The sequence below is a fragment of the Glossina fuscipes genome, unplaced genomic scaffold, assembly GCF_014805625.2.
Source record: "Glossina fuscipes isolate IAEA_lab_2018 unplaced genomic scaffold, Yale_Gfus_2 3, whole genome shotgun sequence".
Taxonomy (NCBI): Eukaryota; Metazoa; Arthropoda; class Insecta; order Diptera; family Glossinidae; genus Glossina; species Glossina fuscipes.
In genome coordinates, this window is record NW_023998417.1 from 3,807,891 (window position 1) to 3,823,118 (window position 15,228).

The window sequence follows — 15,228 nt, forward strand, 5'->3', positions numbered from 1 at the left end:
ATATTATTAACAAGTAACGTTAGCGAAAAGATGGTGAGAGTGAGTAGCTGATAAGCTGATGATAAACAATTTATTGAATACTTGAAATGAAGTAGTCAAACAGACGATGCGATTTATAAAGAATTTCAAAAGTTTTCTAATCAAACAAAAAAAAAAAAAAAAAAAAATTCTTCCATTCCATTCCAGTTCATTTGTTCCAGTTTAGTTATTTAACTGATCTTGTCCGTTATCGATAGTTCTCAGCAGGTTGCAATATTTTGAGCTTGAATTTTCAAATTTTCTTTATGGGAAAATATAAAGAGGATAATGAAGAGGAAAAATTTTCTTTAGAAATATAATACAGAGAGAAAAGAAGACGAAGATAAATCTAAAATATCATTGATCAGAATTACTTTTCAATTAACCCTCAATTAATTCCACGTTTATATCCAGCAAATGTTGAGAAAATCACAATTCAAAGCTATTCGAGAATTCGCCTTGGCCATGCAATTGCAATTCACCAATGAATCTTAAAGAAATCATCCTGCAATTGTGGACAAATTCTCACTATAAAGCACATTATCTGTGACTGTCGTAACTTGTCCTTGACTAGAAGTTTTGCATTTGAAGCGACTAATCCTATGGACATTTTAAAATCAGCTACAAATCTAATGTACTGTTATAAATTAGAGCTGATAGCCTGTCTTCCTATGGCTCCATGTCTTTTTTCGTTTAGTCTAAGAATTTATTTCATTCCAGTCCAAAGTGATAATAATAATATTTCGAAAAAGTATTGATGAATGCATAGTAGAAAGCGGAAACAATTATTTCAAGTCGTCATGACACCATTCATGCTACTCTTCATGATTTTGAAGAAAACGCAATTTCAATTTTTAAATAAAATGATCATACATAGCCCCAGGAAAGATTTCCAGCATTCTCCTTGCGCATCGGATTTGGTTTCGATGTATAATCGAAAACCTCTCCAAGTTTTTGTTTTCCATTCGGTTTTGAAAATTTACGCATCTTAGAGCTTGTCGTACGGACGATCACCCATAGAATTCGCAACCTAAAGCGATATTGGAATTTTTTTTTATTAATTGAAACCATCATCTTTTACGAAGTCAGGTTACTTAAGTCCAGCGGGAGTTATTTGAGATAAGCTTCTTTAGATTTACGCAGTTAGTTATCTACCTTTTGAGAAGCCTAAGAATCTAACGGGGAATCTAAACGGGAAGTTGTAAAGTAATACCATGACCTATCCTTACTTACATCCTTCATCCTGCATTTACTAACAAAATCGGTTGAAAATCCTGCTGAGCAATCGAATATGATGTAAAGAAAACGTTTCGGTTTACATTGAAACTTTTGAGTTGATAGGTTAGATTCTCGTATAACAAATTGTGGCTGCAAGTTCATAATTTTATATTCGTGTTGGTCAACGCATATATAGAATGAAAGATTTAGTAGCCAGTACCACCAAATAATATCAACTGTAAGGTAACTGTAGTATTTCTTAATTCTCCGGGCTTTTATGATCAAAAGACGAAATGAATTTCTGAATGAATTGGAAATCAAGAGAAAATTAATTCCATGTTTTGCTTAGTCTCTTTAGGCTCTGTCAGACTCTATCGAAATGCTCTACATGTGCGTCTCACAGTTAAATATTTGAAAAATTATGAAGAGGATGTAAAATATGAATATTTTTTAAATCAGTTTGAAATCGTGAATAGATCTAGGGATGTCTGCTCGTCTCCACTGGCCTTCAAATTTGGCAAAAACTTTGCAAGTTAAAGGACAGCCTTACACTCCAGTGTAAGCCGTGAACATATCTCTTTTTCTCGATTTTTTTGTTCATTATTCATAAACGAGCTTAACCAATGGATAACTGAACTATAGAAAGTTATTTGGTTCGTTCTGAGAGATGTGCTAAGTGTACAAGATTGGTTTTTTTTTTTTCTTTTTTGAGAAATGCAAATCTTACTCACCCAGTTATCTTCTGCTTCACGTCTGTCCAATAAGTATTGATGTAACCTTGGACCTAAACCGTTTGGTGCTGTAAATTGTTGAATAATGGCTTTGGTGCGTTCTAGTTGAGCGGGCGCGGTAACCGGCTCCAAGGCACGTATATAATCGGCCATAGTTTGTTCCAGCGGTGGGACAGGTACTTTCGGAAGTGTCTACAAAACATTATCTTAAATGTACTCGATCTCAATTTTTGATAGAATTTTGCCTTTATAAGGGCAGTATGGTCGTTTCATGGTTCAAAAGTAGTTCACTTATTAAGCTCTGCTCAAAGAGTTATTTAGTGTAAACACCTTGAGCTCACCTTTTCTGATTGCAATATTCACACTAACAGCAAATACAACAATTTCAAATTTTTGATTATAAATAAAGTATTCCGGGGAGGATAACGTTGTCATGGGTTTTGTAAGAAAATCTATACATTTAACAAGATTTGCTTCTCACGTAAACATTATTTATGCATGCATGTAAGTTTATATATATGGATGTATACATACATGTACCTATGTATATATATATGCTTATAACAATAATACAATGCTTATTTTGTACACATTGTAAAATCCTTTCAATATGTATTCTTTTAAAGCCTCACATGCGTGAAAGTAACAATAAAAGAGAAAACTTTGCTTTTGAGTGCAAATACTCTGCATTTCTGGGAAACGAATAAAATAGTAATGGAATTATCTCTCTGCATATGTGTATGTACACTTGGCTTTTATGAAAAGATGTGTTTTTTTTTTGTTACTATTATTAAATAATGTCGTAAGATAGGGTAAATATTAAGCTTTTTTTTTTTTATTGTTTAAAAAATTTATGAAAATCGAATGCACACGTGACATATGCAAACTCAGGAGAAGTGAACACTTTGAAAATGATTTTTAGTTGACTTTTCGCAGTTTTGCCATATAATCTCTAGTGAAATTCTGACATGACCGGTTGGATGATATGACAGACGTAAGTATAGAGGAAAGTCTTAAATATATGAAAATAGCAAAAGAACATGACATTGAGTATTTGTAAAAAAAAAAATATTAACGTTTATGTCGCAGCTTTTTATTTAAAGCTTCTTAAAATCTTATACGCAGGATGATTATTTCAATTTTACGATTTTCTCTCACTTTCACAAAAGTACTTTCTAATCGGTGTCATCATATATTGACAAAGATATCGTCTCGATTTTTCTTTTATTCAATCCTCTTTGATTGTGGAATTTTTCTTCTTCTTCTTCTACAAATTAAAAACTAAAGAATCTGAGTGTTGTGGAGTTTTTGTGAGAAATTTCATCAAAAACTGATCAGATCTAACCTAAGTCTAGTTTATTGCCAACATTGTTACAGTTCTTCAGTATTATCGATTCATTGAAAATCTGTAACGATCTGATCGCGTTTCCAATAATTCAATATCGGTTCGACTTTATGTGATTTCTGTTCTGCAAGTTATATGAACTTATTTTTTAGTTTCATCAACAAAGGGTGGAGTCACACGGATGAGTCTTTTCATTTGCAAAACTTAGGCATGCGCATCGGTGGTGCCATAAAGTAAACAAATGTTTAATTAAACGTAACAATGAAATGTTTTGTTTTGACTTAACACGTGCCTATTTGCCTGTCCGGTCCATATTATTCCTCTATTCCATTTTTTATTCTCTATGATCATATATTTTTAACTAACGGCTATCGATTAAAGTTGAGAACGGTTTGAGCAATGAAACCTGGATACAAGAATAGTTTATAGCCTGAAGCTGAGCACTCAAAAAATTTGTAGGCAAGACAGGCGAAATTCTATTTTTTTATGTAAATTATACATTCAAGTGAAAATTAATATGGACATCTATTCGGATTAGCTAATAAATCCTATTAAAGTGCTAAATGTTACACGAAATATTTTGTTATACTTTTCAAATACATTAAAAGTTCCTTATTCGCGCTTCCTTTATTCACGGTTTCATTATTCGCGGATGGAAAAAATGCGACCAATTTCCATATTCGCGGCTATAAATTTCTTTATTCGCAATTTTTGAGAATGTAAACAAATAGAATGACAGGAACCTTATCGCTCAATAAATAAAGTATTGTTGCGAAAATCCCAAATCTAGTTCATTGCAGCTAAGTAATTTCCCCGAATAACAAATTGCCTGAAGAGGGAAAAACTAAATGCAAATTCGCATTCAATTAAATTGATTTTTTTTTTATTTTGTCACCTAGGAACGTATCCCCTATAATCCCATATCCCGTATCCCCCGCGAATAAGGAACTTTTACTGTAATAGGTTGAGCGGATATTTATCGAAGACTTACTCTGAGAATTGTGAAACATTTATTGCTTGTATCAAAGGTTAAGGTAATTGCCTTAGGCAAGGGAATCAATGGATTCGCAAAGAGAAATATATCAAATTCTAAGTATTAGCAAATTCTAGATCTTAGATCTAAATCTTGTGGAGAGGACGACAAAGAAAAAGAATCTAAACCAAGCCTAATAAAAGTTGTCCGCACATTATAGCGCCTGACACAAAAGTCGCAATCGAGGTTTCCTATTAAACATTAATTTGCAGAAAAAGAAGAAGAAGCAAGAAAAATGTTCGCAAATATATATCTGTTACATACATTGTTAGCAGAAACTTTTGCTTAAATTTGTCATTTTGTTGTTTGTGTTCTCAACTAAAATAGTTTTGTATGTTTGTTAGTTTTTTAGCGTTCGTTAAGTTAATCAGTAAGATTGGCCCTCAAATTTGACGGGAGGCAAAGGAAAAACCAAAAATATTTTAAGATTTCCAGACAAGAATTGAGAGAGATTTACTTACTGCACCGTAGAGTCGTTTATTATAGTTAACGGAGACGTCTTTCGATGGTTTAACAATAAAGCTAAGCATTTTGAAAATGCTTAGGGAATAACGGAGGCTTAAATAAAACGCAAACGACAAACTTATTTACATTACTAATTATAATGGACAACGTTTGCTGATTTATTTATACCTTTGTTTTGTTTCTTTGTGTACTCGCAAAGGGGAAGAATTGCTTGCTTTTTTTTATCATTCACTTTTTAGAATAAAACGAGGGAGGTTTGTTTGGTTGTTTTTATTTGCTTTAAGCGTTTTTGATTAAAATAAACTTACATCAGGAAATCCAAATTCGTCTACAGATTCTGCCGTGGAAAGCCATTTTTTGGGTAATGATAAAATAGATTCTTTCCATCCTGAAAGTGAAACAAAGCAAATTATGAATAAAGATTTTCTTTGAAATGTTATTCATAAAAAATGAATAAAGATATATATATATATATATGTATATAGTTTTGCAAAAACTTTCTTCTACTAACACACCATTGCCTTTCTCTGTCGACATTTAATTAAATTATGTCCTTTTCTTAGTCCTTCGAATAAGTAAACATTTTTCTAAATAGAAACAAGAAAACTTTTTAATTACTATTGTAGACGTTATAAGGGGGAGATAAACTATGTTTAATGCGTGCATAAACGTGAGGAAAACTTTTACTTCCAAGTGATGAATTCTGGCAACGGTCTGTGACTGGCGAGGAATGGTTTACGATTTTGACAATCTATAACTTGGCGACAGAATTTTCTCGTAGATAGCTTAGGGATGCACTGGAAGAAGATTTGTTTTCTTCATAAAAAAACATTTCTCATCTCAATAGACTATCGCTGTGGAGGAAATACAAACTAGTTGTAGCAGGACACGTTGTTATTGCTGCTTGTAAAGTACGTTAAGCTAGCAGTAGTCGAGAAGCAGGCCATGTCAGTTGTATCCGCCGGCGTATATACGTTGAGAAAGGATACTTTGAATTTCCAGAACCAAAAACAAGTGGGTCTATGGTCATATAAACTAATGCTAAAGGCGTTGTAGTCTAAATTTAAGCTTCAAGGGGTCAGGCGTCCTCTCACCACCTATTCCAGTACAGAGAAACTCTTTAGGGAAGGAATCTTATGGTTTATCCCTACGTAGAGAAACTCTTTAAGGAAGGAATCTTGTGGTTTATCCCTACGTAGAGAAACTCCTTAGGGAAGGAATCTTGTAGTTACGATAGTGAGTCCTAACTGCTAGGACAGGTCCTGCAGCGAGTATCGTGGTGGTTGCGATTTTCAAGCATTCCTAAAGCGATGATAGACCTCAACTTTCCCGAGAGTGGGTATATTGGCCGTACATTTCAAATCTATTTGGTACTCTCGTTGCAGGGGACCAACAGCTTATAGCAATGGTATCACTCTCTCGGGGAGCACCAATTCACGCATAAATAACCCGAATGTGAGCAGACATGATAAGATTAAATTTACAAAAGTACTCAGGCTAAACCATTAGAGATATATTAGAAAATCACAGTTCATAAGCTACTGTTGTTAGGAAAAGGATGCGGTTTCTATATCCTTTTTTTTAGTTTAATGCTTTCATCTCGTTTTGTTTTCCAATTGGACCCGATGTTTGCCTTGATCTCGAAAAGATTTCTTTCATTTTAACGCAGTTCTAAAGGTCCGTCCCTCATAGACATAGTTGCATAGTTAATATATTTTTTGTTTTATGCAAAGTTTGAGCAATGAAAACAACAACAAATTTACAACGTAAAAAATGTAAAATATGTTAATATATACAAAAAGAAACGAACGAATGTAAAATCGTAATTGACAGTAATTTAAGTGTATTATTATGTTGCTTTGTGGTTGCCGTACGCATATTTATTTTCAGACGTGTTTGAGAAAAAATTATAGATGAATAAAAAAGGGTTAATAAATTCTAGAAAACGAAAGTACGTGACTTTAGCTAAACAAGCGACAGTCGCGCATAGTAACCTTTTGCGAAATTCTGCAAAAGTGAAAGAAATAAAAAGAGATTTCAATCTTTAATTAGGAAACGCTGCCATTTTTAATTCTACCATAGATTATTATTTCCATTTATCAAATGTGTCCGATGCTCTCTAAAGTATGTACCTTTATAGTCAACGCGAATAGCGAAATCGATTTAATCAAGTCTGCCTAGTTGTCTTTCTTAAACCACACCAATTATTCACAAGCTCAAGTAGCTATGTTGTACGTGTTTCAGTGTCACAACACATACACAATTACGTATAGCTTAAAGGCAGTACTTGAACCACAATACTACTTCATCTCTTTTAGAAAAGGGCAAGGAGTCATATTCATACAAACAATTCTTAAAATAGGTTAAACAATCTTATATTTTCAGATTTTCGGCATTTGAAAATTAGATGTCGACCCGGCTCTCTTGTGTTGCATTTTTCGTGTATATCAATCGGTGTAACTCCAATCATTTTCAGATAAATTTTTATTATACTCAATTCATGGGACTCGAGAGCATTTTCTTTCCTCAGGGCGTGAGCATGAAGTCTGACAATGGTTCAACATTTCGAAGTAACCGATTCTGAATTGTCTACTAAGATAGCAACTCTGTGACCAATTAACACATCAGTGCCATATATATCCTATTTGTTATTGTAATCGAAATCAAGTCTTTCCTGGCATAGAGGATTTGTTAATATTCCTTTAGCATTTGTTTCGCGTAAAACTTCATAGGGAAATGTGGTTAATTTTTTTCAAAACATTGTGAAATATTTGATAGCAAACCGTATACGTGCACCATATTTCATCACCACTTAGAGATGCAATTTTTAGGAAACATAACAGTTTGTAATTAAAAATATTTCGCCTGATATTGTTCCGTGAGATGTACAAAAAATAATTTCATTTGGTGATACTTATTGCGTTGAGTTCGTAAGTCCTGAAGGTATATCCAACTATTGAACTACGGACATGATTACTTTTTAGGGCTACTTTAACGTGGATTGCAAAATGTAGAGATGGCTGCAAGCGTCATTGCTAAGCTAGCTAGGTCGGGAAATATAGGAAGATATATAAGAATATTTGGGTCACGGACACTCCACACCGGATATACCTAAAAGAAATGCTCGTTCATTGCCTTTACAAGAATGAACGGATTGACGAACGGGCAGATCCTCTGATCTCCTGAGCCTCTACACTTTAGCCTACCTTTGGTCTCCTTCAGCCCATGATTTGCAATGGGGGCCCTCGAAATAGAGCTACTTTCCTTTTATAAAAAAAAAAAAAAGATTTCTATTGAAACATTATAAAGATCTTTTCATTTTATTAACTATATGAACAGAAAAGAAAAAATAAAAATATATAGAGTAATTTACTATTTATATTATAATAAAAATGTAGATATATCCATCTAATACATAAAATCCATAAAAAAAATATTTGCATAAAAAAAAAAAGTCTATGTATAAAAAAAGAATATAATATGGACAATTAAGGTCTATAATATAATAATGTGTATAAATAGGTTTTCTGACACAGACGCCTATATATCTCTGAGAAAACGAATGTTTTTGATGATGACGACGATATTGACATTACTGTTATGGTAATTGCAACTACACAAGGTTATTGTGTGTAGTAAAGGTGATCCAGACATGTTTATGATTTCATTACAGTTTTGACACAATGTGAGTTTATATCCATCCGCGCGCATACATGAGTAGACATGTCTACGCTTTTCTTCACTTATCCCTTTTATCGTTTGCAGGTTTCATATTTGTTTTTCCCCAAGTTTTCTTTTGCATTCTTCTTCCTTTCTTCTTCAGTGCGCCGAGACATGAATTCCTTGCTTTTCTATATCCTCTTTTACGTACGTCCATTCTATAGCTTATTGCTAAAGTGTCCAAAATTTCCATACAGTTTTCCTTGTAAATTTCAATTACGGACTTAGCAATTTTTTCCATATAGCGAGCAATATTGTAAACACGAGCGTATATAGGTTATAATTAATATTCAAAACATACGTTTCCTCTATACTTAATTAAATTAATTCGCTTCTATTGTTTTCTTTAATAATTTTCACTTTCAAATATCTTTTCTTTTTTTTTTTTTCTATATTGATTTGGTCGTTTAAACTTGTCGTTGCCGCAATTATCGGGCACACTTTTGCTTACATAATGTTTTCCTTTCTCAATATTGCCCGACATTTTCGATGACACGTTTTTATTTCAGTCTTCACTGCACATATTCATTGACAATAAACGTGAGGAGGTTGTTGATACCACACATAAATATGTAACGCAAGTCACACGATTAATTAAAAAAAATGCTTTTTAGGTTTTTAAATATACTTTCTCTAGTTGCGATTTGTCGCTGTCGCTGACCCTGCGATCCTCCATTAAATTAGTTGCATTTGCTCTTTTTCCTTTTTCTACTTTTTCATTGTCTTCTAATTCTCTCCTCAATTTCTTAACGAGTGAGATTAACAATCTCATCTACTACAGGGTTGTATCTGCAACAAATCTTACATGTTACGCACTACTTAAAGAAATTTTTAATTCGTTAGCACTTTAGAGAATATTTGAAAAATTCTCTAACTATAAAAAAATTCTTTGTCATCTTAATATGATTTGAATTCTACTGAAGGCTTTTTTATATAAAGAAATAGAAAAGAAGGTGAACAAAACGTTTTGATTGCATAAAAAGCAGATAGAGTCCTTCTTTTTCAGGATGCGTGTGATAAGATGCCATATAGGGGTATTGTTTGTTTCGAATTTAAAGTTTATTTATAACAAAGAAGAGATAAAATGAGCTGAGCATAAAAGGAACTCGATGGCCTGCACAATTTTCTCTTCATAAAGAATTGCAAAATTCGCTTAAGAGCAGGTTTTGCAAGTTTTGAATAACCTATTATAACTACAAGTGTTTTCTTTAGTCGTATTTCTGCTCGCTTTTTATTATTTACTATCTTCGATTGACTTTTGCATTCTAGCTTCTGGAAAGCCAACTGGATAAACAAAAGCCTATTGTCATATTGAAAGTTGGAATTTAAGGGATTAAAAATTATTAATTAATTAATAATAATTTTAATTATTTAATATTTAATTTAATTAATTTCAATTAATTATTATTTAATTTAATTAATTTTAATTAATTATTATTTAATTTAATTAATTTCAATTAATTACTAATTTAAGTTGGGCACATAAGGTTTTTTAACGTTTGCCTAGTTCGCGGAATACTATTCTACTTCATGGCTTTTCGCTTTTTAGCTTGTAAAATATTTCTGAGTAGAATAGAATTTTTAGAGTTATTATTATTATAATTTTTTTAAACAAATTACTAGTGTAACTCCGCTGCATATTTCCATGTATGGATGTTTAATATTATCATTTATCAAGTCAACTTTTATTTCATACTTATATGTTTTATTATTTCTTTTTCTAATTTTTAGAAAACGGCTTCTCGCCTGTGTCGAACTCAATTTAGACTAAATGATGCAAACAGCGACAAAAGACAAGTCCATCTTCGACATAAAAGAAAGCACATCAGGATCTTAATTTTCATTAAAGGTAAGATTCATAGCCTAAATAGATTTCGTCTGTCTACTAAAGCATTATTAAAATTTCAAAAGAGACAACTTTAGGTTTTGTAAAGTAAGCAATCCGTCCATCGCATCTATAATAAGCAAAAAGCAAAACAGCCTCCAAGAGAAAAGCTTCCGAAATTAATCAGTAATCCTTACCCGGACTTGTTAGAAAATTTGTATAAATTGACGAGCATCTATGACTCCTCCCCCGCAGGTTGTTCTTTCGACATCTAATTCTTGATTTCTGACAATAGCACATATTAGATGCGAACGTAAGATATAATTTATTATATGTTTCCTGCATTCGTCGTCGTCCTCCTCCTCTTCGTCCTTTGTAAAGACAATAGATTCTAATGCTAATCTTACGGGAAGAATATTTTGAAAAAAGCTACCTATCAGGTACAGTTCAAAGCTTAAAAGATTGATATTTGCATGATTTTATTTTAAAACTGCAATGCCTTGCCAATGGAATGATTTCATGGTCACGGCAAAGGGCAATAAGAGAATGATATCAAATTTAATGCAATTATTAGCGGGGTTTTTTTTTTTGTTTTTCGATTATCTTTTATGTAACGGCAAGCATTTAGTGTCACAACAGTCACATTTCAACTTAACATAACTTGTCCGTAAATAACAAGGACAACAACAATGGCAAAGTCACGTGACTACAATTTGAACGTCCGATTATTTTTGGCTGGTTTTTGTTGTTTTTGCCTAGTTACAGGATACATCAAAGTCAACTTATTATTGTTTTGGTTGCTATTATCATCAGCATCATCAGCATCTCGCACGTATTTGTTGTATAGCATCGTTATTCACGCTTACCATGTTTTGATAAAAATTTACAAAAGAATGTTGTAATCCGGCCCCGCATTAATATTATTATATGTACAGAAAAAAAAAAAAAAATTTCCCTTCTTTTATAAACTTTTTTTCTTCTTATTTTTTGTGGTTGCATACCAACCAACTGGCACACGGCTATGCGAAACCAATACCATCTTGTTGACTTAATAAAAGAGTTTACTAAGCAACCACGTTTTACCATCCGCTGCTGAGGTTTTATTGGTGCGCGGAAAAAGGAAATGTAAAACAATGACAATGTTCTGCAATAGACAAAGGTCACCGTAAATTGTAATAAATTTTTTCTGGATTTTTTTTTTTTTTTTTTTTATTTCCTTTTTCTTTTTTTTTTATTTAACATAACTTGAGTAGGAGAAGGGCGTCTGCTGATGTTCTTTATTGTTGTGTGATGTCCTTAGATAATAATTCAAATTAAGTAATTAACAATTTTTAGTGTTAGAGATAGCGTGAGAAATAAGGTTAGTTAGGCTTAGTTAAGCTAAAATATTTTCTCCATGTAATACGATTATGTGGTAAGTTAACAACAATAAGATATGAGATGTGCGTGCATTTCGTAGAATAGTTTGTTACAACTTGAACCAGATTGATGGAGAAACCCTTTTGTAGCTAATTCCGTTTATTTGTGATACATTTCGTGGCGTGCTTTTAAAAGGTTAGCTACAATGCAAGATTACATCATTTTTACCATTTTCTAGCTTACATCTTGATTAATAGTCAAAAGCTTACATTTTTTAGAGAGTGATTTGTAAGGTGCTCTTTGCCAAATCTTTCTTTTTCTTCTGCGAATTGAAATTTAAAATGAATTATGAAGTGTAATATGCTTGGAAAGTAGAAATAAAAGAACTGAGTAAAAAAAACAAGTAAGAAAATTTTACTCGGTAGTCACCGAATATTTTATACCCTTCACCGTTATCCTGAAAAGACAAAAAAAAAAAGGTAACAGAACTACATTTTCATGCTCTATAATGTCGAGCGGGTGCGACTGATTTTTTTGTTTTTCTCGCATAGGCCTGTGGGCGTTTTAGCCTTGCCCTTGAAAAAGTTTAAGTCACTTGTAACCAACGGACAGATGGACATATTGAGCGTGCATTCCAAACTTGAAACTTTATGCTGTTTGTGGGGTTTTTGAAGCTTCATTTTGCCCCTTATAAAGGTATTGAGAAAAAATTAAATTATATTGGTTAGCCATAGTCAATTTTTTCCATTTTTGTACATGTGCTACAACATTGTCAGTAGAATATGCGTTCAAAATTTTGTAGACTTATTTGCTATACCAGTTTATTCTTCCTTTTGAAAACCGGAGGTGTTCTCAGTTTACTTTGTACTACGTGTCCTTCCGCCGATTAAGTTCATTTTGAATACCAACCTGGCTACAAGAACTTTCAGTGCTTCTCTCAGATTTGAAGTCGATAGCTTCGTTTTTGCGGCGAGGACATCGATATGCTTATATCGATTCAAAATTTGATGTTGACCAATAATACTTTGTGAGATCGCTGAAGCTTCCTTCCGGCCGTTGCAAACGTTTTGCTAAAAATCAGCACACCTCTCAATCTTCGGTGATGGCGTTGGATATAAAAAGCTTAAATGGTTTTACTACATTTATTATTTTACTCTTAGAAAAAAAAAAAAAACAACAAGAAAAGACATTATGATCGGGCAAGATCAGCCATTAAATACGTTACACTACTCTGCCAAGTAGAGTGCTTTTCCTAATTTGAATTTAGACAAGAATCACTATTAAAATGAAAGCATGAATCGCAAAAAATTATTCTTTCCTAATGTAATAGCCCAGGGCATGCCTGAGAGATCCCATATGCCTGATCTCCACAAGAATTTCACTTGATTAAGATATGTCCGTCCATCTGGTTATTTGCCTTCATGTTCTGCTTATGCTATGTGTACGCTGAATAGTTGAATGTATTTTAGTGGTTGATGACCACAAAACCGCTCCTCTCTTCCCAACAAGCACCGAGGAAGACTTCTTAATAAGTTGAAAACTGCAATATTCAACGTCTAGTAAATGCGGATCTAAAACTAGGCAGAAGTATACAGCAAAGACACGTGAAAATCAAAGCTTAAATGGTCGTCATCGAGTTGAGAGGAAAAAACCGGTATCAGAGTCGCATATTACGTATATATATTTTTCATTATATATACTTAAATCAATCAATTTATTTATGAGTTATATTTTCCATTGATAACCTTTGCTACGAATGTCTACGAAATATAGTCAAGTTTTTCTTATATAAAAGAAGACCAAATAAAAAACTGAAAACCATTGTAAGCTGAATTGAATTAAAATTAGAAATTTGAAGTCAAAGGTAGACTACTTTTAGGCTTATTTATCACATGTGTTTATAAGCTTGTCGTAGCTAAGGATATTCTTAAGGAAATCTAATATTCGTGTTAAATTTTCATTAATAGTACGAAATACTTGAAAATTTTTCATATACGTTTCGAGATCTTTTTTTTTTTTTTTTTTTTTTTTTTGCAGAATATTTGTAGGAAAAGGTTAAGTATTTTTATTGCATGTTACTCTCCATTAAGTGTTAGATTACAAAAAAAAATTTTTATAAAATTAATCGAAACGTTTGCTACAAGCACGCAACACATCATCTTAAATGTGTGTGTATATTCGTATGTAAGCATCAATTGTTTCCAATGCGGAAATCTATACGGAAATCCTTGCAACTCTTCAATAAACTGATTTTCATTTCTATACTTTTTCTATTATTAGCGAGTACAAGGAAGGTAACGTGTGCTTTGTGTTCTTAAATTCTTTGTACAATATTTTCTTCTTTTTTTTTTTTTTTTTTTTCTGCTCCCAAATTTAAGTAGAAATCAAAAAAAAAAAAAAGGAACAATTGCGTGCAGTCTTTGTAGACTCTGGAAGGATACAGAGTGAACTGAAGGCAATACTTTAAAAAAAAAAAAAAAGGAAGTAAATCAATTGTTGTTGGTATTGTTGTTATGGTTGTTAAATCTTTTGAAGGATTTACAAAAATTACAAAAGCACATATGAACATATTTACGGCCATACATATATATATGCACGTACGCTCAGTAAGCTCGACCGTCCACGGTCGACCCCAAAAATAGCTAACAAGAAATGAATGACTACCGAAAATGTGTAATAAACGAAAAAAGGGGGAGAAATAGTCGTAATTATGTTCAAACAACATTGTGACCTCATTTGGTACCAGTTGTGGGTCGCATGCATACAACAACTGTTGTGGTTGTGTCCTTCAAGTATAAGCATAAATCCGAGGGTTAAGACACAACGGGTGGTTTACGTATCGCTTGCACGTTGTCAATAACAAAATTCAGACGGTGTGTTGCTGATTCGTTATTGCTCTTTGCTTCTCATTACTGGCGGGGGGCAGGGCGCCCAAACTTTCATGATATGTGTGTGTTTGTGCGTGTGTGTGTGTGTGTGGCACACAAAATTAAAATCAAAGAAAAATAAGAGAAACAACAGAAACCGGATTTGTTTTGGTATTTAAATTTTTCTCCTTCATTTGCTTCGGTAGTCGTTTAATTCTTTTTTGAACGTGTGCATGATCGCGGTCTGGGCATGACATTCTAACACGTTTGTTGTTGGCTTTGAATAACAATTTCTATCTAATGAGAGGGAAATTCGTTCAGAATTTTTGAATTTCGCCAAATTGTAAATAAAAGATGAAATATGTTTTTGTTCGTCTTACTTCTTCGATGTTCATTCTTTTGGCCTGACAGGCAACAACAATCGCTTTGTAAGATGATTGCGGAAAAGTATTAAACATATTTTTTTGGCATTTAAGCGTTATTTTTGTAGCTTAATAATGTTTAATATAAGACTTATTGACAGATTTTATTGTGTTGGCAGCTAATATATGCATGAGTGAAATGGCTGAAGAAAAGATATTTAAGATGTTAAGGTTTACACGAATTGTTTAAGGGTCGTTAGAATATTCGTTCGATTACCAAGCATG

At 32.7% G+C, this 15,228-nt stretch overlaps 1 protein-coding gene across 2 annotated transcripts in view; it reads right to left on the reverse strand.

Moving 5' to 3' along the window:
- Nucleotides 1-5,107, reverse strand: part of LOC119635064 (choline O-acetyltransferase) — an 8,515-nt gene extending 3,408 nt beyond the window's left edge. The window contains exons 1-2 of one of the 2 annotated variants that reach the window (XM_038029614.1): nt 4,807-5,107; nt 1,968-2,159 (exon numbers count right to left, since the gene is read on the reverse strand). In XM_038029614.1, the coding sequence (XP_037885542.1) occupies nt 1,968-2,159; nt 4,807-4,875 (261 nt within the window). In that variant the 5' untranslated portion in view covers nt 4,876-5,107. The remainder of the gene's footprint in view (nt 1-1,967; nt 2,160-4,806) is intronic. The other variant, XM_038029615.1, reaches the window with a different exon arrangement.
- Between the last annotated feature and the right edge of the window lie 10,121 nt (nt 5,108-15,228).